Genomic DNA, 23571 nt, shown 5'->3' on the forward strand with positions numbered 1-23571 from the left:
TTACTTCAAACGGTAATGATTGCTGAATATATCTTCTTAAATGGACTCCGTAATGGATAATGGAACTGTTGTGTTCTGATCCTATTTAGCCACTGGAGTCATGCAATTACCTTATGGTGGGAGTGAAACTTGAGGACACTGAGATGGGAACGATCGCTTGAAAGGGGAGATTAGGGCCCCCGTCGAAGGGCATTCAAACAGGAGAAACTGCTTTAGAACACAAATGCAAAGTTAACAAATTAAGACACTAGGTGCCATTGCATGGCTGGTTAATTACAGCTAATTGTGCTTATTTTCCTCATTCTATTCCGCATTTTTGCTCCTGATCCCCGACCGCATCAATTCACTCAGCTGGCTGCTCTCCCTCCTAAACACCTCGAACAGATTATGGAAGCAGAAATCACCGCCATTTGCAGGATTTAATCTGAATCGCACGTACCTCTTTGCAAAGACTTGGAACAAAGAGGGTCATATTTCAGATGTTTTCAGTGCTGTTCACCGGGAGAAATGGGTTATAAGGAATAAAAAAAAAAAAACTAGGAAAATGGCATTTCCAACTGATATTGCATGGCCAGCAAATCGATCCAGACCATAATACACAGGCTTCCACGCTCAGCTATGGGGTTACGGTTTTCGTAAATACATATGAGAAGTTTGATGCTGTTGTACAAGAAACAGCCAATTCCAACAGGCTGAGCACTATCTGCTGGTTATAGTCTGGGTGATCATGAGCGTGACACACTGTTCCTTCAGAGATATACTGGAACCTGTTAATGTTTGTGCAAGCTATTTGTGGTCTGTCCTGATGTTTACTCACTGTGACAGTTAGAAAGACTATAGGTACATGTGCTGTACATTGGAAAGCAGGATTTCTAGACTAACCATGTGGGTATTATTAAGATAAACTGGCAGTAGCCAGTTGTGAAGTTGCTTGAGTCATTCTGGGAACAGTAATGAGGCACCTTTGGAACTTCATACATTCTGTCCTGTGCTGATTGTGGTTGACAATAGACTCTATACAGACAAATGTTTGTTTAATCTATAGCCATCATATTTTGTATGACTGGAAAATGCATGTCTTTGAAAAAGATAATACAATTGCTACAATTTTTATTTTTAAAAATCTTTTTTTTTCGTGAGCTAAAAAACTATGGAAAACCAGCAAAACATTTACAACAAATAAACCTTGAAATACCTGGAGACAGGCTGAACGAAACCAGTTATAAATCCACAATCTTCCATGAATTACCAGATCCACCGCAAAAATCTGGTTGTTAGCCATCCAGTCTTCCATTTTTCCGATTCAGTTTAGCAGGACAGATAATAATAAATATGCATTCCGGAATGGAATGCTCCAAGGTTTCATCCTGGAGACACTGCGATATACGTCATTTTAATTTTGATAACAGACATTAGGCATGTAGAGACAGGGTAGTTCTGACTATTAATTGTATCCATATCGTCTCCATGGTTGTAGATGCAAACCTCACCTATATCTTCACCAGTGTCTGAAGTAGTGATGCTATGATTAGGAGATATTGAGCTGATATGGATAGCTATTTCGAAAGCTGACACTGATACCGGTGTGAGTGACTGGGGTGTGAAAGTGCCCTGCGATGAGTTGGCGCCCAGTCCTCCAGGATAGGCCATGGACCGCCCCATGATTATGAACAGGACAAGCGATTTTTCAAAATGGATGGATGGATGGACACTGTTACTGACTGTTTGGGAGTTTTTGCTTACATAAATTTAAAGGGACACTTCACCTGTCAGGTTCGCGGGTTCGTGACGGGCAGGCAAGTGGGCAGGAAGCAGGCAAGGAGGCGAAAGTCGGGGGAAACTGGGGATTTATTAAAGGATCGGGACGGGGCAGACAGCGAGGGAACATCAGACATTGACTAACATCAGTGACGGACCAAAACCAGGGCAAGACATGGACTGAAATAGACAAGACTGGGCGAAAATAATCGGACACAGTTGGGCAAGATCGGGGAAGCACATGTGGATAATCAGGGGGCGTGTCAGGGGGCGTGGCACACACGAGGATCGGACGAGCCGGGCATGACATCACCCAAAAAAATAAAAAAATAAATGAATTACATTCCAAAAATATTGTATTTAAGTATTTATTTTTGTTAAGAAAACGCCAACTCTGACATACAAGTCCCAGAGTACTATATTTTTATAACTGTATACATTATATATTTATAACATTTCTAACAGAGCAGGGCAGATCATCAAGTGTGATCAAAACTGTAATTTTCTGAGTAATATCTTTTGATTTCACACTTTCTGCATTGAATTTTCTTTTGCTATCAAACTCTTGCGTTACTGACAGACTGGCATTGTTCTGCAGTCCTGCATCCTTCTTTATTTGAACGGATTTGTTTTTCAGAAATGCTTCATGCTTTTCACTGTCTGGCCTGAGGTGTGCAATCAGATTTGTTGTGTTGAAATGTTTATTCGTAGATCCTCCTTGTGAAATTCTAGCTGAACGATGTTTGCAAAATACATTTCTAATGATATTATAATGATTCCACACAGCAGACATTTTTCAAGCAAAAACTAACTGTGACCAGCACATAATGCCAGTGGCCTGTACTGCGAATTGGGTTACTGGCTTATAGGGGTAACTTGTCGGATTTAAGGTACCACAGTTTAAACGGACTTCATATTCGTTCGCTTGCATTTTGCCCAGACTCCCTTAAATCCGACAAATTACCCCGATAAGCCAGTAACCCCGCTTTGTAGTACAGGCCCCTGGTCTCAGTACAGTATTTGGGCTGACCCTGAATGTGGTGTGTGTTGCATCTCTGTTCAGGAGTTTGCATCTTCTCTATGTTCACTTAGGCTTCCTCCCTGATTCCGAGAGCATGCAGTTAGATGCTTCACGTGGCTGATTTACTCTCTGCATGTACCTCATGCTTCTTGGGATGGATTAACTATGACTCAACAATGGATTCATGGATGGGTGGATTCCTTCAATAGAAATAGTTCCTTCTAAACTGTAATTCTAGGTTTATATTGTAGAGAATTTCAGCTAAAACCCCTGGGTTTGCAGCCAGTGTGTTTCAGTCAGGGACGACGTGCCAAGACGCCCCCCTGGGACCGTAAACGCACTGTGGACATGCTGCCTCCCCACCTAACCTTATGTCTTAATGAATTAGTCTCCCATCTTTCTTATGTAACCTCTGAAAATGCCCCAGACTTTCATTTTCCATATTCCTTGGACGTACAGAAGTTGTATTTAATCAACTCATTTCTCCAGTTTTTCAAAAATTATAAAAAAAACTGGATATAAAATGCTCATTTTTATGACTTCTTGAAGGCTGGTATTTTTATATTGCATTTTCTTGTACTTTGTATATAGACCGAAAATAGGCTGGGCTTCCCATACATCATATGAAATTGCACCAAAGCACCTGGGGGCTGGAGAGGAAATTATAAAAATTCATTGTGGAAATGCTATGCACCTCATAACTCGTGTGTTTGTTTTATGATGCACTCACCTGTGCGCCGGCCAGGTCAGTTAATGAAGGCAAGAGTAAATCGCAGAAGAAACTCAGCAGTTATACTGTAGAGTTTGTTTTCTCAGAGAACTGTGGTATTTCCAAGGCGTTGATGCGTGTTTTTCAGCACACGGCTGTCGGAATGGAAACGCCATCAGATTCCAAGCTTTTATTCTGTTTGATAAAGGCAGACATGTCATGTGACTGAGATGTCATCTCTTGTTTTGATTGACAGAGAAAACAAATTATAATCCATTGTTTAAAAGGCAGTGAGTGTTTTAGGTGTTTGGGTGCTTTTGGTTGTTCTGTGTGTCCTCATGCAATCTTCCTGACCTCATTTTAAATGGGGGGAAAACTCAATGCAAAGGATGCTGAGATTGGCCCTCCAAGTTAAATTAAACGTTATCTCAAGGACAAAAAAAAAATTACTTTAAAAATCTCTGGATTTAAAAAAAAACAAATTCAATTTGAAATTCGACCACAGTTGCAATCTTTGACTCACAGGGAAGCAGTGAGTAAAATTAATTACGTGGGAGTAAGCTGGGTTTCTGATAGTGCCTGTTTGGACATTGTCCTATCAGAAGTTGTGGGGAATCTCTCTGATTTTAGGAAAATGCAAAGACTAACAGTGACCAGTACAGAATTACTGGTCTCAGTATTTGGCCTGACCCTGAATGTGGCTTGTGCTGAATGAAATAAGTCCACGCCCTCTATACCAAAGATTATGGTGAAAGTGAACTATCTTATGTATTTTTGGTATATCATCTGATATGACTGAACATTAAGTATGCCATTTATTTTAATCAAGATGGGAGGGGTAGTATGTGGCTTGGTGGGTTAGAATACTGTGCCAGTAATCAGAAGGACAGCAGTTCAAATCCCATGGTCAGCAGAGTCATTTCACCATTACGCTTTAACCCCCCAACTAGTCTAGGGCCTGGCTGAACCTGCTTTCACCTTTTATCGAAGTATCTGCCAAATTAAATTAAATTAAATTAAATTAAATTAAATTAAAAAGATTAGGAACACATGGTTAAACTACAAACTACAACTATTTGCATGTCAGTACATCCATATTCATTCATTCATCTTCTGCCCACTTGCCCTGAGGGTACCTGGGATGCACCCTAGATGACGCACCAGTCCATCTCGGGGCACACAGCCATGTGATTTGGGCATGTCTATGGAAGACTGCGTGACTTTGGACTGCTGGAGGATACCTGGTCGACATGGGGTGAACATGCAAACTCCACACACACACACACACACACACAAAGCAGGGCTGCGCCTCGAGCCCCCAGCCTCCATGCTGCGCCATCCAACTTCGGTGCTGCTAAATTATAGTGAGAGTAACTGTCATTGCTGATACACCAGAGCACAATAAAAAAATGTGTCCTCTGCATTTAACCCATATGGGCCATTATGACATAGCAATGATCGGCTATCATTGATCATTGATTATTTGATTATCAAAACCACCAATGAGCATCCAGTGAGTAGTGCTTGGGGGCGGTACCTTACTCAGGGTACCTCAGCTGTACCTTACTGGTTGGGGATTCGAACCAGCAACCTTTCAATCACCAGCACTTCCCTAACCATTAGGCCATGACTGCTTAATGACCCCTGTGTGTGGCCTGCATGTGAACGAATGACTTAATTGTACATTAGTAATTTAATTTTATGGCTGTGTCAGAATATATGGCTGAGATGAGCAGACTATGTAACAGTGTAAACCAATCAGATGAACTGAGCTGGACCTAATAATATTACAGTAATATAAAATTACATGGTGATTTAAGTGTATAAGCTATAGGGCACATTTGAGCTTCATTGCCAACAAAAGTACTATTCCTATAGCTATAGCCATGGTCAATATGACCACTGCTTCCAGGAAAATGTGCACAGTCATACACAAGGTCACTCCACACAGAACTGGAGACCAGTAGCCTACATTTCACTGGAAACCCAAAGGGGGGGGGGGGGAACGCAGATGTAGATAAAATGAGTTTATATTATATGCATCATATATGATATGTGCATAATGAATAGTTTCTAAGCACTGCATTCAGGGTTATTTTACTTAGATTTTTTTTTATGTGAGTATATTGAATTCAAATATTGAATAACTTCAATGCACAAAATTGAAGCATATTCCTTTGGTTCACAAAGGCTCTTTGTTGAAGAGAAGCGTAAGGCGATAGCAACAGAGAATAGAGCCCTTTGTTTGTTACTGTGTAGGTATGATCTGAGGAGGGGGGGTCCGGATTCCCAGGAGGAAACTTCTCGCTTGTTGTCCTCCCACTGGAATAGCTGGCATCTCCAGCCGGTCTTAATGTGTTTTTTTCACAGACAAATGCCTCTGGATCGGTTATACAGATCAGAGGGCGTCGGCATTATAAGGTGAGCTTATGTGGGACCTGCACTAGACAGATGTGAAGAAATATTAAATGTGACCCTTCTCTTTTTTCTCTGTCTCCTTGTCATTGTCTCTCTCTGCCCCCCAGTTCAAATGGTACTGGTGCAGTCATCATCAAGGCAAGAGATATAATATTAGCTGTTAGCAAACAGCACAGGTACACAATGAAGAGGCAATGAATAATATAAAATACAGAATGAAGATTAATAACGGCGATAAATACAATGAATATTTATAAAGCTATCCTCATTTTGACACATTAATAGCTAAGTCATGTTACAAGTTCTCTATCTTTTCCCCCACCCTCACCCCCGCCACACACAGACACACACACACACACTCTTACTATTCTAGACTGATACTCATTTTTTTTCTGTCAGCAGAATGAAATTACTTTGTTTTAGTTTGAAGTTAATGTTGAAAACCAGCTTCAGCACGACAGCATCATTTGTGATCCGGTGAAAGATTTCGTCGATCAGTGCCTTCATAACGACAGCGGTACTAATTACACGGCATGCACAATATGGTGCATTGTTACTCACGTTGAATAGAGTCTAAAGCAGAAGAGAAAACATCACAGTGGCACATGCAAACATTTTGTTCCAGTGCGGGAGTGTTTGAAACAGCAAATTTATGCTTGAAAAATGCTTGGGAGAGCATGAAATCCGGATAAAAGTCATAAACTCGGATTGCTGCAATTAAAAGAAAATCTAATTATCATTTGATATCCGACAAAAAGAAACAGCACAGTCTGTCTGTGGTGCAGCCCGTGTGCTGACGTGAATGTCAGTGCAGTGTGCAGAAAGCTTCCTTCCATCAGCAGCAGTGATTTTTGGACAACCTGCATTTGTGGACTGAATTAGTGACATTTGGCCGTAAGAGCAGTTATCCTACATTTTCCAGGACAGAAAAGAACAGAAAGCAAGAAAGAGTCATTCTCACTTGGCCAGAGCAGAGAAACTTCATGCCGCCTCTAGGTGCTACAGAAGTATCGTGCAGTATCTCTAGGAAGGTCCCGTGTGGGATGGTTCTACTGTGGAGAATCTATTATGATAATGACCTTGTTTACTGTCATATTCTCACCTTTGGTACAGTCTCAGTTACATAATATTGTACAGCAGCTAGTTATTTCATGTCCTGCTCATGAATTTCATGATTCATTGTTATCTTGAAACAGTAGATAAGTACTGTACAGTGGTAGTTTTAAGCCAGATACAGTAAGCTGGCTTCAGGTGCGATATTGCACTTGTGGTGAATTTGGCAAAGTGCATCAAAACAACAGTATATTCCTTTAAATAAAAACATTACATAAAATGGCAGTGGGTTGTAGTGGAAGCGCCTGTTCGCAGTGTTAGTTTACAGAAACGTTCTTCTAATTTGCAGCTGTTCACTTATCAGAAATAAAATTTCGTTTCATTTTCGCCTCCCTGCATTGTTAAATTCTAGGGGAAGCCAGTATGCCATAATGAAAAGAATCATATTTCAGTTGCTCTCTCAGCACAAAAGACGCTGCTTCTCTTTCAAATCTCTCCAAGTTTTTCCTTCTGTTCTTACGCCGTGGATGGTTAATTATTGGCAAAGTGCCCCCCCCCTCTCTCCCTCCGCCCCCCCCCCTCCCCGTTTATCTGCAGCTTGGCGACTAAATAAACAGTTCAGGAAAAGAGAGGGGAGGCTGGACCAGGAAGTCAGGCAAGGGTTAAGAGGGCACTGGACTCCTGTGTTTGCACAAAGGGAGTTGGTAGCTGTTCTTTCAGTAGGGACAGAGTTATTGGCAGAGTGTTTTCCCTGAAACCCTTTGAAGCTCATGTTTAGGACAAGATGAGCGGCTTCGTAGAAGAACAAAATTATGGGAGCTGCAGCAGAACACTTGAAGAAGAAATGATTGGGGTTTTGCATTTACAGGTAAACAGAAGCTGCCACATTTAGAGTCATCCCATATAAGAGTAAAGGAAGGACGGGACCGATGTACTGTAAGTAGCGGAAGTGAGGAATTACTCCAGTGTGTCTACAGATCTATAACTAGGTTCAGTTACGGTAGATGCTAGATGTCAGTCAGGGAATATCTACTGAAAGCCTATATTCAACATACAGTAAGTATTCAGAACTGGCAGCTGCTATGGAACTAAAGCTTACAGTCAGAACTGTGCTCTGTCCTACGTGTTATCCTGCAAATTACAATTACCAATTACAAATGTTTTTATTATCCACATAGGAGGAATTTTAGATTCCAGTCCTTTGTCTTAGTGATTGATGTATAATTATTTTACAATGCTTGAAAAGTATCGATTGTGTGGAATTCACTTAATTCCATATCCGTCCGTAAGTGCTTCACAGAACACTCATTACATTAACCTTGGGCGAAGATGAAAGGGAATGTTTGGGACGAAACCTGGGTAGTTCGAAGTTGGATGAGCTGTTAAGTGTCTGTATTACTCATGATGAGTGTAATAAGAATTTGTGCAGACTTAGCTTTGGGGGAAACACATTAAACACTGGAACAAATGACAATGGATCGGCGCAGGGGGATTTTATTGTATCAAGATCAAAATCATGTTTAATCTCTTACTACCTCTTACTCTTTGACTATTAGTCCACCTGCTGAGTGTTTATGCCATGCATTGTTTTTCCTGTTTCTCTTATAAATGATTTACAAGACCAACTGACACTTCATTCTGTGACTTTGATTCTACAACAACATGAACCTACCGATGCGTTTTGTATAGACCAGAAAACTGAACTGGGTGGTTCCTCATCTCAAAATTATGAGAGGCTACAGGATGATTCATGATTCGGTGTATTTTGGCCGATGTGTAATATGAGGTGGATATTTTTTTACTCGAGTACAGCAAGAATAGCACAAGATAAAAAGTACAGGTGACACATGTACGAAATTAAACCAACCGATGGCTCACCATGATAGAAAGCCATACGTTTTGCTATGGAAAAACACATATTAACAAGGTTGAGGTAAAAGTTTAATTAAACTGAGAATTACTAAGAACTGGAATTTAACTGGCAGATTGCAGGATGTAGAATTACATTAACTGCCTTATATGAAATGATTTTTGATTCTTTTTTTCATTTTCTTTCATTTTAATTCAATTTCAAACCTTTTTAAAGAAATACTGTCATTTAACTAGTTCAGCAAACTGTCCATGAAAATAAATTGACAATAATGATTATTAAAACCACCTGCATAGGAGCACAGAGGGTGAACAGATGCCAAGCAAAATTATTTTAATAGACCTTTTGATAACGTTATTTTTTTAGGTTTTAATGGTTGGGGGCGGGTATTAATCAAACTAGCAACGTTTTCACGTTCTACAAATGATTAGAACTATTTTGTATGACACTCAGCTCTACAATTGTACTATTATTATTTAAATCTAAATTGTGTTTCTTGTTGGAGGTTTTACTTGCAATACACAATGATAATAAAGGTATTCTATTACGTTACAGTTCTATTAGCTTTGTTCAAATGGAGCGCATATACTGTTTAATTTATGTTAGATGTGATGAGGCTGCAAAATTAGAAATCACGTCACTACATATCAATGTTACACTACTGCTGCCAGTTTGGTATCTGGGATACGGTCTCTACATATTTTTATATCGCAAATTCGCTCGTACGGCGTTGGTGAATATGGGAAATACGCTCGACCTGAGTACGTTTTGATGCACCTGAACGCGTCGGTCCGCTTGATTCTCAGCTCAATTAGCGCACGTATTTTGTTTTGGAAGCGCGATTTTCGTAAGATCTACTCCATTACCGTAAAGGTGAACGAGCAGGTTTCAAGAAAGTGTTTTATGAAGAGATTCGAAGAAAAGCTTGAACTTACAAGCGTTTTTTACACAGTTAATGTATTTTTTAATAGTCTTGTTAGGTTTTCAGTGGTTTTACCCAAACCATATCATTTCATACACCCTGTTGTTTTTTATTGTGCGATTTTATATGACGTTTTATGGGAACAGTGTCGCGCTAGAGCACATGCGAGTGTGCTGTTTTTTGGTTTTTATTTTTTTTTTACTTCCCTTTCTTACAAAATAAAAGAGAGAGATACCTTTTGTCTATTTATAATCCCACGTTATTATGCTGTAATTAACCATGGTTGACAACAGTGTAATGATAGTCGTGTATGTGCAGGCGCCTACACTTTTGTGTTGTTAGAAATGTTATTTTATTATGCTGAGGCACAGTAATTTTCTTAATTTATTAAAACGTCAAAGAAGTAAAAAGGGACCTGAATAGGTCAGGGCTTTTTACCGCTACCAGCCCATTAGCATACTTCCAGCTCCTAATACACGACTGCGTTCAGCCTGGGCAACTTCGAATCGCACTGACCTTGTATCAAAGCCAGTTACCAAGTTTATCAGACCCATTTCCTTGGGTTGTTTTTCTTTTCTGTACCAGAACCTGCTGGTTTTAATCACACCCGTAAACGATAAGAACGAAGAACACGATTGCGCACAAAGCCAGTGCTGTCATACAGTCATTTTGGCAGGGATTGATACTGGCAGCAGGTCAAATGGGCAAGAAGGTCATTACCTTAGTTAATTACTGGAAAACTCCAAACATGTAACAAGTAAGTTGATTACCTTCAGTAAAATCCCATCATGGAACTGAATAAAGCTGTTATTAAATAGAGGATGTAGTGATAAAGTCTGATAAGACAGTCCATTTTAATGTAATCCTCCTTTACGATAATTATGCATGCGGAACAATTTTAAATTATATTGTCAGAGGGGTTTGCCTCGGAGTGAAAGTGTGAAGCAGATGTAAAATGACTTCTTATCCAGATCATTAAAGTTTGGACTCGGAAAGATGAGTGAGTACAGTCAACTAATGACGAATTATAACAAAATAGACCCGATCTAATTGTGCTGCTCTTACACCCCATTTTCCTTTCAGAAAAGTTGGCAAACAGTAGGCAGCTGTAATAAGTTCCACATGTTCAAACACTGATCTTTAATGGCAGTCGAGCAATTGCTTGGCCTGGACTTCCCCAAATATTTAGTAAATCAGCGCTGCAACTGACTGCCATGTTATGTAATATAACAAGGCATCAGCTGGTGTTATATTTGAGGACCTGATTAACTGTAATTTGATTTGAAATCAGCTTCCCTAACCCCTTTGTTCTCTGGTGCCACATTCTTTTTAAAATCACATAAACTGTACTTTACATCCACAATGTTTGTAATTATAAGTTTTAATAACTAGCTACATACAAAGATATTTTAAAAAACCTTTGCTGTGGAAGTTTTGTGAGGCTTAAAGTAATACTTTTCCCATTGATATTTTGATTTCTTAGAAGCCAAAATGTAAATCTGGATGAATGTAGCTCTTTATGACAACTGTACATTAATTGGTGTCTCAGTTATTTACAGCTTTCCGTGTTCTGGAAGATAGGGCGCGATATACAATAACTGAGGAACGGTGGCAGATTTTGGCTGAAGTGTCAAACATCTCTTTAGGGAGCAGGAATGCGATGTACCCAACAGTGGCAATTAAGTATGAACTAAGTCAGGACCGAGTCTTTGCCTATTTTTCAACGGCGGCAAGAGAGGAGGCGAAGGGCAGGAGGGAAAACATTTATTTCCATCAGCTTTTTCTGGGCAGGCCATCAGCGGCAGCTGAACTCTGCGTTACCCCTCTCCCCGGGTGTCCTCAGTAAGGTGCCCTTTGACGGAGCCGCTTACAGCTCCGGCTCGCAGCCTCAGCCGATTGGCCAGTCTGACAGTCCGCCGGGAAATCACTCAATGCCGGTTTTTACCCCGGAGAGCATTTGTGATGGGGACGGCTTAGGCCGGTGGAGTTTCCTCTTACGGATTAATGGGAAGGGGGGAAAAAAAGTGGAATTCACGCTACTTTCTTGAGCTTATAGAATAGTATTTATTAGTACCATTATCAGAATCTTTTAGTATTGTTATTATAATCATTAATGTATAATACAAATTTTAAGGCAGCTTTGTATATAGCATTACTCTCAATGCCATCTAATGATGAAAGTAAAATAGGATCAAATAAAATGCAATATAATGATCAGCTTAGAGCATCTCCGTAGTAAGTACATGAACGTGATGATATGAGGCTACTTAAATACCAAGCAGTAACCAGCTGTATGTCGGCGTGTATAATAGTGGTCTAATCAGCTAACGCTTGGCCATTCAAATACTGCGACTCAGGCTGCTCTGCATCCTTCGTCCATAATGACTTGCTTCTGTTTCTCCGCAGCTGAGTCAGCCATCGTACTACATTAACTCCACAGAAAAGAATTATAGTTTTAAGTTACTTCTTAAGTGTGTACAAACCACTAATCCCGTACTCTTCTCTCTCCCCATCAACGTTGCAGATGGCATGATGTTGCGGCCGCTTCATGTGGGACTAGGCCCCACTTGAAAATATTCCAGCCCAAATACTTCGCCTTCCCACAATGCCCTGCTTTCTTCGGGGGAAGATAAAGCTTTTGGCTGCATCTTTGGCATTCATGGTGCTTCTCACATGGCTGTATCTCATTGTGTGGAACTTAGAGAGTAAGTATCACAGGTGTGATGTTTCACTTATTTCTGCGTATGGCTTGTTCGATTCGCGTTGTGTCTTCTGCCTTTATAATGTGCAGCCTTCTGCATATCAGATGACGAACCCTGTACGCCATCCCATTCAAAATATACAACACATGGCATGACAGTGCAAAAAAAGCAAGATGCAAAATTTCAAGCCGAAACAAAAGAAAAAGCTCTGCAAAGGTGACAGGTGCCTCGCCAGGCATTCCGAAAACCGTGACATTATTCTGACATCTGTTTCGAGTCGCATTTGATAAATAGTCCTTTCGAAGAAATGCAATTATTATTTTAAATATGTCATGTTTTTGACATACAGGAGTCAAGGCATTCTGTTCCCTATGCACACACTGACAAATTCCACGTTCAGCTGTTGGAACCTCTCGAGCAAAGAAATGAGGTTGTTATTTCCGATTTATAAGGGTTGATTTGAAGCCTGCCCTCTGAAATGGAATTATGCGGATTTTTCCTACTTCAAAGGAAAAATGAAATATGGCTCCCTAATCTTAAGAGAATCGAACTACGCTGCATTATGCTGCCCTAAAAGGCTGTAGGTAGCTGTTCTGTAATGCATGTAATATGCGTGTAGATGTTGTGGTACATGCAAGCACACGTTACAGACTAACGGGCGGTAATGCAATGGGGCTGTGAAGCGATGCTCCGGTGCCTGAGAAAGCATGACAGAGCCTGGCAACTCTGACACGCATTTCAACGGCATGTCACCTAATTTGCCGGTACGAGGCCAACGGCGGCTTAGCCGGCTGTGCGGACCGGTGCCAACTTCAGGAATTAGCCACTGGAACACAGAGCTCCCCCCCCCCCACCCAAGTGTGAGAAGTTTATATGGCTGCTGTTAGTGTTTGCCGTGCTTTAGCATGTGAAATGAGCCACAGTGGGAGGTTACGGTGATGAGGGTTCGTGGTCACTGGTGGACACATGTTCCACTTACCCTTGTGGAAGCATCACGCTGTCAGGAAGTGCTCAACAGATGCTCTGCTGTAAAGGGGGTAATGGCGCGGAAACGTATCGCCAGCTGCGGCCGTCGCATGTCCTGCGAGGAGGGGGCTGCTGGTTGAATTCGACCGGAGCCGCGGCTGAACTGCAATGGTCTTCAGCCTCTCCTTTAGCGCTATGCCAGGGCCGAGTGGAAGAACCGCTGTCAAGGTGGATCCTGTAATGCGTACTGGTGTCACTGATTTTACGTGCCGATTGGGAAGAACAGGAAAGGGGGAAAATGCATTTTTTATTAATGCTGCCTCAGCTTTTGCAAACAATATGATACTAAACCTGAACAAGTGCCAGTCTGATCCAATTACATAAATCGTTTCTTTTCCCTGCATTTGAATGCTTTTCTGACCAGCAGCTGAACTGCATATTATGTGATACCTTCTACATTTCTTATACACATTTTATTTGCTTTGGAGGCATAAAACATGTATTAGGAAAGTCCACAGTGACCTGAAATTAATTACAAAAATGCCAAATATCCAGAACAGATAAACCTGCTAAAAATGCTGGGAAAGTTTGCGCTGACTATTAAAAAAAAGAAAAGACAAATATAGCCAGATGCGAGGAAAAAGTACATGACACCTTTTATCCGTTTACAGGTGGGCGGTCCTTACTGCTATCCCCCTGTCTTGTTGACCAATCAGAGCTCGGGTACTTGGAGCGTGATGTGCTCATGTCACGGATGCGGAAGGTGGAGGAGGAGAACCAGCAGCTACGGGCACAGCTCCGCCAGTCCCAGGGTATGGCACACGTGCAGGAGGGGAACTATGGGAACCAGCAGTGGGTGGTGTCTGCAGACACGGGGACTGAAGACGGCGAGAATACGGCAGAAGAGCGGGTCAACGGGACTGACTGTGAGCGCCGGCCAATGGTTGAGAAATGTGAGGTGAGGACCACATGGCTATTGGCCGAAGACTGGGAAGTGGGTGTTGGCCACGTTATAAGAGGATGACTAAATCTTACAGTAAGTTTAGTATATAATATAGGGTTATCTCTGTAAATATATTCAAGTGAACTGGTGAATGATGCATTACAGTGAATTAAAATAATACAAAAACCCGAGATACAGGAAATTATCTCGGAAAAAACGGAAGCCTAATAAAATAAAATAACAAATAGGAAAATTAAACTATATTGTTGTGTACATCACTCGGGACCGACATGTTTTGCACGGAGAAGCCTTTCTGCACACGACTGTTGTACTAAGGCCTTTCTGTTAGCTTTAACGAGTCTGGCCGTTCTCCTCTGACCTCGCTCGTTAATAATATCTTTCGGGCACAGACCTACCACTGGCTGGATGGTTTTTGTTCATCACGCCGTTCATTATAAACTGTAGACACCGTTGTTTGTGAAAATCCCTGGAGGGTGGCTGTTCTTGAGATTCTGGCACTGCCACGATTACGTCGCGTCTAAAGTCACGTCGATCATATGCATTAGCTGTTCTAACGCTTAGCTGCAAAGTAGCTAAATCTTGACCCTGTCTGCCTGTTGCATAATTGCACTCACTTGATTCACTGATTCGCATTAACAAGCATGTGTGTACAATAAACTGGCCCCTGAGCGTATATTGTGGGGGGAAAAAAAAAAGTTGGTATACTTTTAAGAAGTTCACCGCTGCAATTCATTGTCAACAAGTTGGTAAACTGGCCCATTAATAAATGAAAGGCAGTTCCCCCCTGAAATGCTTCCTGGTACAGGCAGAATCCCCAAAGTGAGTTTCTCAGAAGCAGATGTTTGATCGATAAGCCATTCTAGTATGACGAGTCTCCTCAAGGCTGTGAAAGCACTTGGGGTTAAACACAGCCAGGAATGCAGCTTGTCAGACCTATTGAAATAAGCCACTGGATAACGATCTCCAAGCATGCAGAGTCTTGGCTAAAAGAAATTTTAACTCTCGCAATCACCTAAATGCATTCATGGACCTCGACCCAGAATCCTCTGGGGTGCGACCAGAGTACATGGATGAGATTATCCAACGCCTTCAGCAATCTGGCTTGTACTTTACACCCGAGCTGTACAGCCTTGATAAGAGTCAAGTATATAAATAATTCAAGATTTTTAACTGTATATTTATTGTATGAATTTTGCCTCGCATTTTCCCCTGGTTTTTACAGTAATGCTGGGTTTCCGTCGCTGTCACTAAGTAATTTATACCATGGTCTTGCATTCTATGATTTGATATATACACTGATCAGCCATAACATTAGTGTGTGGTGAATGACATTGATTATCCCATTACAATGGCACCTGTCGAGGGTGCTACTATATAGTAGGAAAGTGAAAAGTGACGCATTTGGAGCAGGAAGAATGGGAGGTAAGGAGCTGAGTGCCTTTGACAAGGGCCAGATCGTGATGGTTAGATGACTGGGTCAGAGCATCTAAAAAACAGCAGGTCCTTTCGGGTGTTGGTATGCAGTGGTGAGTACCTACCAGAAGTGGTCCAAGGAAGACCAACCGGGGACCCGGTGACGGGGTCATGGGCGCCCAAGGCTCACTGAGGCCCATGGGGAGTGAAGGCCAGCCCGTCTGGTCCGATCCCACAGGAAAACTAGCACAAGTTTACGAAAAAGTTAATGATGATAGAAAGCTGTCAGAAGGCGCTTGTGGTTACGATTGGGGCTGTGTGGGGCTTACGGTTCTCATAGTTAGCGTTAGCATTTTTTCCCATAGAAATGAACAATATAATTACAAACCTGTGTGTTTGTGTGTGTGGGAGTGTAGGGAGGAGGGGGCTGGTGATCCCAGGATGAGAGGGAAAAAAAAATCAGGTGATGTGTGAAACACACTTCATTTTAGCCTCTGGAGAGACCACACACTCGCAGACGTCGGTGCTCAATTTGCAGACCAGACGCCTTGTCCTTTTCCCTTGTGCTCAGCCGTAAGTAGCTGCCCTTCAAGTATGTCTTTTTCTGCCGGTTTCTTAAATCCCAAACTTAAATTAAGCCCCTCTTCTGTTCTCTTGTTCCCTTGTCAGGTGGATCTGCTCGTTGTCCCAACTCGTGTCAAAGATCTGAGACATCATTCGGTTTGTGATCTATACTAGCAGATTCATGGGGTGTGAAGGAAGAATCTACATCCTACCTCATGAAAGAGCACAAGTGGGGAAGCGGCAGCTATTGGCCGAGTTGCTGCTTCCAGTTGTGTATGTAACAATGAGGGATTATTGAAAATCTGTCAAACAGCTAAATGTTTTGACATAAGCAATATGTACCTTGACTGGACACCGTTTCTGTTTCTGGGTTGGACGTGACCACATTTTATTGACGAGCGGCTGAACACTTTCAGGGGAACAATGTAAAAAGAGGGAAAATGCTCCAAGTTAATGAGGGTGCTGTACTGTCAATATCTTACCTGTATATTTGCGACGTCTTTCAGATAGTTTGTGTGAAACTATCATCACCATTAGTACAGAGATTCACTTCAAAGTGCACAAGAATAGACGACAAGAAAATGTAAAATATATAAATAACACTATTATTTTACAATAGCCATTAGGTCATACTTGATCAGTATGATATATAATCTAATTTCTATAATCCGTCCATCCATCCATCCATCCATTTTCCCATTCATCTAGAGCCTATCCTGGGAGCTACGGACATAACAACCCAGGATGGGGCACCAACTCATTTATTAATTAAGTTTTATTCAATTTGTTTCTATATAGCACCTTGTGTGTGAGTGTGCCCTGTGATGGGTTTGCGCCCCATCCTGGGTTGTTCCTTGCATTGCGTCCATAGTCTCTGGGGTAGGTGCCGAGCCCCCATGACCCTGAATAAGATAAGCGGTTACAGAAAATGGATGGATGGATGGATGGATGGTACCTTTCACAGTAGATATGCCCTAAGGTGCTTTACATGCGTGTGCTGTAATGCGGTATTACATCATTTATAAAGAATAATGCAAAAACAGGGAAAAGAATGAAAGAAAGAATCAAAGAATGAAATCCACCTCTTTTCTGACTTTACCGATACTCTGTTGCAGTGCTGTGTAGGAAGAACAGTGAGATATTTAGCAGTGCATAAATATATTTAAAGTGCAGTGCCTGCTTTTCGTCCTGAGAGTGTTAATGGCCAATGATAGGGCATCTTAATAGCACTCAAAAGGTCCGGGGGAAAAATCAATAGCTGATTACTGTCCACTATTTGAGTCCTGCCTGCTCTGTGATCATGTGATCAGTGTAGGTTCTATGTACTGGAAGAGTCTGGCTTTAATGATAGCTAAGTTTAAGGAGTGTACAAACAAAAGAACAGCTGACATCTTTTTGTATCCCTTTAAGTTTATTTTGTCCAGAAAAGTATTGACATTCCCTGCCCCAGTGCCCTCTGGGACTCCAGTGAAACAAAGATGGTTGCAGCTACTTCTGTTCTTGTTCGTGAAGAGATTTAATCTCCTTCCTTTCCCATAGGAGTAAAATTTTTAAGAGTTATTTAGAATATTCTCCACAATAATCTCATTTGTTGGTTCTTACTGCAAGTTACCTGTTACCCGGACATGTTTTTTTCATCTCTGTGGTGTATATGCTGCCCCTGCCTTTATGATAATATCTGCAGAATTCTTTGGTTTACTTGAAAGTCGGTCTACGCTATTTGTAATTAAACGTATGTAAAATAACGTGTCTCATTATTATCTTGTCTTGTAATATCACAATGATAGATTACTAATCCCTACCTTTGAGCCATTTCTTTCATTATGAGCTCCATTGTTCAGATCTATGGATCCTATTATCTGTAGAGTATAAAGAAAACTGCGCCTCTTAAGAAGGATGTTTGCAGACTATCATGCTAAAATGGCACTAGAGCTCATGCATAGAGCCTCTTTAAAGGTGCTCCTTTTAATGAGCTGGGAGGCAGAATTTTCACTGTTCTCTCTCCCTTCTCAGGTAATCCACGTCGCGTGCGTGTGCGCCGGTCACAATGCCAGTCGAGACGTCGTCACCCTGGTCAAATCCATACTGTTCCACAGGTGAGGGGTCAAGACCTCGTTGTGAGTCAGTAATTGACTTCAGTGCAGTTTAAGTTCCGCGATCCTTTCGAACTGTGGCGTGTGAGACAGAACAAAGACAAGCGCTGAGTCTTTGCATTTCTATTGCTTTTCTCAGGAGGAATCCCCTCCACTTTCACTTCATCACGGACGCGGTCGCCCACCAGATCCTCAGCTCCCTCTTTGCGTCCTGGATGGTGCCGTCCGTGCTGGTCAGCTTCTATGACGCAGATGATCTGAAGGTAATAAAGACTTTTCCCAATTATCAGTCTATTTTAAAACACTTTGGAACCGTCAAGACACGCTTGATTAAATCAGTCTCAACACAGCTTTACGGGAGTACATTTTTTGCTTTCTAGAATGTTTTCTGGTAACACTTTCTATGAAAGTGTTCTATTTCTATGATTTCATATTCATAAAGTTTAATAACTGTTCTTATAATTCATTGTAACACATACATAAAATATTATAAACATGGCTAAAAATATTTATAAAAAGACATAACACCTTATAGTCATGTTTCTCATGCATTACAAAAGCTCTATGAAGGTCTCATCTATAGTGCACTTATCTTCATAATGCATTATAATGATCAGTATAATCCATTATAATGCATTATGCAGGTATTTATAGTGCATTATAGATGAGCTTCATAGAGCATTCATAATGCATAATAAACATGACTATAATGTGTTATGCATTTTTATAAATAGTTATAGCTGGGTTTTTAATACTTTGTGAATGTATTATAATGCATTATGAAGGTATGTGTTATGCAGTATAATGACTGCTTTAAAAAAGTGTTACTGTTTTCTTTTTATACCAGCCGCTGTTAAGAAGTCCTTAATGGCTTCTGATGCCATTAACTTTCTTTCTGTGCAGTCAGAGGTGTCCTGGATCCCCAACAAGCACTACTCAGGGATATACGGTCTGATGAAGCTCACCCTGACCAAAGCACTTCCTACCGACCTCACCAAAGTCATCGTCCTGGACACGGACATCACCTTCGCCACTGATATTGCCGAGCTTTGGGCCGTCTTCAGGAAGTTTACAGGTTCAGTATGAGCGCCGCGTACGCAAGCGGAGAGCATGAAATCAGTCGTCTGCACTATACCGGGCTATCAAGTGAACAACAGATAATTCATTCCATAGTGCTTCAGAATCCAGGCTTCACTTTGACTGTGAGCTTTCTGAGTACAAACAAAATTAAATGAAACAAGCCGCCCTTAAAAACTATAGCATTTTCTTTTGGCATCACCTTTGTATTCTGTTTGGGTCTGAGAGTTTCCTTCACCATCATAATAAGCCTAAAATAATACTCATATTTTCTGTAATTTCATGGCATTGCCACTGTACCTACTGCTTGTTACAAAACATCTTAGACTGGGGTCTGTGTATAGACTGAGCTGGTCACTCTGAAAATATTCTGCTTGCAGACAAGCAGGTAATTGGACTGGTGGAGAATCAGAGTGACTGGTATCTGGGAAACCTTTGGAAGAACCATAAGCCTTGGCCTGCCCTTGGACGCGGATTCAACACGGGTCGGTATTAAATCCTGCGAAATCTCCTCCCACGAGGGCCAGCTATTGTGGTTGTGCTCAGTGTACAAAACAGGCAGACAGTCATCTAAGGAAAGAGTGTGATGTGGGTCCCAGTGTGGTCTATGGGGTCATCGCAGGGGTCATTTTGTTGCTGCTGGAGAGGCTGCGCGGGATTGGCTGGGAGCAGATGTGGCGGCTGACCGCGGAGAGGGAGCTCATGAGCATGCTGTCAACGTCGCTGGCCGACCAGGTCAGTCACAGCGTTACTCCTCATGGGTCAATGTTCAGCACATCAAATTGTTCTGATAATGAGCTATTTAGCTAACAACGCTGGTTCGCCCATCTGTTCATGTGATGCGTACAAATGAAAAAAGACTAATCATTGGTTAAGGTTAAGACCTAAGTTCCTTTTACACTGATGCCATATATGATCACAGTTTTGAAGGACTGAAAATATGAGTCAGGGATTGTGGGGACAGCCAAATGTAAATCTGAAGTAGACTGAAATTAAATATTTTATCAGATGCAGTTTTCCAAACAAATCAAGTCAAAGTTTGTTAAAGTTTTGCAAGCACTGAAAGTAAGCTGTCAGAGTATCCTGCAATGGCCAACCTGCAATGATAAGGTTACCGTCCTCCGATTCTCCTTAGCAAATCAGCTTTAAATTCCTCGTAGGATTAGGAAAAAACCCAGCTCTGTTTAACCCTGACAAGCTGCTTTTCTGTACATCTACACGAAAGAAGCAAAGGTACCTGCACCGTAAATATATGATTATTTGTGAAACGTTCTTGTGCTGTAATGTCTAATGTTGCTTTCAAGACTCTCCTTGGAAAATAGTCCTATTTTTTTCTCTTCGCTTGCTTCTCTTTCATTTGATTAGCTGTCACATAATTGGAAATATAACGCAGCCAGCTACGCTAATGGCATAAAGCAAAACCTGTTTTATAAATGCGAAATACATTTGGTCAACCGGGAAGATAAAATGTTAAAAATTATGTCCACAAGACAAATTCAAAAATATTTAACCAGACATTCGAAAAGAATCCAGCTCAAATCCTAACTGTTTGTGGTCTGTCAATTTCCATCCAATTAACTATTTGAAAGTCCAGAGCTGGAGTATATCGTAAGAGGACCAGTGCCGTCGTGCATTGAATGAACAGCCTATATTGGATTATATTATATATTTCTGCACATAATAGAAAATCATGTTGGATGCTTGTATTGCATTTTTTATATAATTATTTTCAATGTTAAAAAATTATTTATTTAAAATGTTAAGAATGATTGAAATTGAAAAATTAAACATGTGGGTGGTTGAGAAGCACCTATACCTGTAATTAAACCAGTAAATACATTTTTTACGCTAATGTGAATTTTGTGGCATTTGTGTCCAGGACATATTTAATGCGTTCATCAAGCAAAACCCCGTCCTGGTGCATCAGCTGCCCTGCTTCTGGAACGTTCAGCTGTCCGACCACACGCGCTCAGAACAGTGCTACACCGAGGTGTCCGACCTCAAGGTAGGTGCACGTGTACTTAAAGAGATTTAGTAGTGATGTAGAGGTCTCAGCTGAGCATTTAAAATACCGGGCACACAGTCAAAAAGTGCTGGGTTTTACTGATATCGCATAATTAAATGACGTACTTCACATTTTAGGAAGTTAATAATGTATGCTATTACAGAAGGCAAATAAATCAATCCTATAGGCTAGGGCTGTTCAAATTATGGTCCTCGAGGTCTGAGCCCTGCTGATTTCCCAGCCTTCCTTTACCTGTCAGCCAGGTGTGAAGCCTCTGGCCAATCAGAATGAGTAATTATTAAACTAGCTACCTGGGAGGACTGAAAACACGGCCTGGATTTGGAATTAAGGGCCAGTTTTGAAGAACTGTATTATAGGCTCTAGGGGTAAAACTGTCACATCCTCACCAGGATTGCCAACTCTCACATATCTGGTGTGATACTCACGCTTTCAGACTCTCACGCTTGCGTGGGAAATCTTACAGCAAATCTATATTATTGCAATATAAGCCTAAAATTAGCTATATGAGAAGCGTTTGGGTAGTTTGCAAACCCTACAGACTATTGACAAATGCGCGTGCATGTGTGCGCAGACTTGTCTCAAATTGAAAATCTCACTTCATCCAGCTGACCAAAGTTGGCCACCCTACCCCCGCATTCATGTTTATGGGTTTGAATCCCGTCTTCCTCCGCGTGTGTGAAGTTTACATGCTATCCTCCTGTTGTATGTGTTAACCACACGCAATCCAAAGACATTCAGTTAGGCTAACTGGCGTCTCGGAAAAGCACATAGTGCATGGTCATTTGTGTGTGAGAGTATATATGTGCAATGTATTGGCGTCCCATCCAGGGTGCCCCCCTGCCTTGTGCCCTGTGCTGCCTGGGATAAGGTTCCAAGCCTCCATAACCAGTATAAAGGGTTTTTTCATGAAGATGGATAAAAGACCATTAATGTTTAGTTCTAGAACTTTATATGACTCCCCTCTGGGTGTCAGGTGATCCACTGGAACTCGCCCAAGAAGCTGCGTGTGAAGAACAAGCACGTGGAGTTCTTCCGGAACCTGTACCTGACCTTCCTGGAGTACGACGGCAACCTGCTGCGCAGGGAGCTCTTTGGCTGCCCCAGCCAGCCCAGCCCCGAGAGCGTCCCGGTGAGTGACCCCCGCCACCACGCCGCCCCTCACTCGTCAATCATCCGCATGGACCTGCAGAGTGTGACTCCCAGGGACGCCACACTAGGTACCTGCGCTCCCTGAGAGTCCGGGAAGCTGACTAAATGCCTGTCACCTTTTGCTCTTCAGCTGAGTGAAAATATTATATCACTTTGTACATTTGTGTAGCGGGTCCTGTATGCAAAGTGATTTGCATATCTTACAGTTATGAAATTTCACCTGCTTATACGGCTGGATATTTTGAAGGAAAAACTCTATTTCCTGTTGCCTTCCTTGTACTTGAACCTTGATATGACATATAAGACATTTTGGATCTTTTATTGTCATTTAAATTGATTGATGGGGAGCTATGACAGCAGTTCAGACTTATACCAGAATTGGATTTCAAAAAGCTGATTAAGATATGAAATGAAAATGGATGGCCACTTGTGAACCCAGTTACAGGCCGCGCTGGAAGAGCTGGACGAGGACGACCAGTGCTACGATTTCCGGCGGGAGCGGATCACGGTGCACAGAATGCATCTGTACTTCCTGCAGTACGACTACAGCCCCACCGAGGACGGCTCTGACGTCACCCTCGTCGCTCAGCTCTCCATGGACAGGTCAGACCCCTCTTGTCAAAATCATTTTGTATTCTAGAAAGAAAAGCCTGAAGTTCATTGCCTGGATGGCAAAAAAGGGCTCATTTTTAACTTAATCACAAGGGATTGTTTTTGTTTCTTGTGGTTTCTTTTAAATTAGCATTATTACTGGATAATTATCAGTCAATCTGTATTCAAACTAAATGTCAGTTCAAGGTCATTAGAGATGTTGCATTAATATTACGCTAGAATCATATTCAAAGAAATGAAAAATGACATTGTTA

General features: G+C 41.5%; 1 protein-coding gene across 22 annotated transcripts in view; it reads left to right on the top strand.

The window, feature by feature from the left end:
- Window positions 1-23571, top strand: part of large2 (LARGE xylosyl- and glucuronyltransferase 2) — a 239339-nt gene that overhangs the window by 44914 nt on the left and 170854 nt on the right. For 16 of the 22 annotated variants that reach the window (XM_048972602.1, XM_048972613.1, XM_048972605.1 and 13 more), the window contains 10 exons: window positions 12276-12456; window positions 14091-14377; window positions 18374-18456; window positions 18593-18716; window positions 19357-19528; window positions 19911-20015; window positions 20153-20265; window positions 21410-21535; window positions 22530-22685; window positions 23145-23308. In XM_048972602.1, the coding sequence (XP_048828559.1) occupies window positions 12357-12456; window positions 14091-14377; window positions 18374-18456; window positions 18593-18716; window positions 19357-19528; window positions 19911-20015; window positions 20153-20265; window positions 21410-21535; window positions 22530-22685; window positions 23145-23308 (1430 nt within the window). In that variant the 5' untranslated portion in view covers window positions 12276-12356. Of the gene's footprint in view, window positions 1-7621; window positions 7828-7868; window positions 8016-10486; window positions 10509-12275; window positions 12457-14090; window positions 14378-18373; window positions 18457-18592; window positions 18717-19356; window positions 19529-19910; window positions 20016-20152; window positions 20266-21409; window positions 21536-22529; window positions 22686-23144; window positions 23309-23571 lie in introns of those variants that run through there. The other 6 variants (XM_048972603.1, XM_048972620.1, XM_048972622.1 and 3 more) reach the window with 6 other exon arrangements.

The sequence above is a fragment of the Brienomyrus brachyistius genome, chromosome 13 (genome assembly GCF_023856365.1).
Source record: "Brienomyrus brachyistius isolate T26 chromosome 13, BBRACH_0.4, whole genome shotgun sequence".
Lineage (NCBI taxonomy): Eukaryota > Metazoa > Chordata > Actinopteri > Osteoglossiformes > Mormyridae > Brienomyrus > Brienomyrus brachyistius.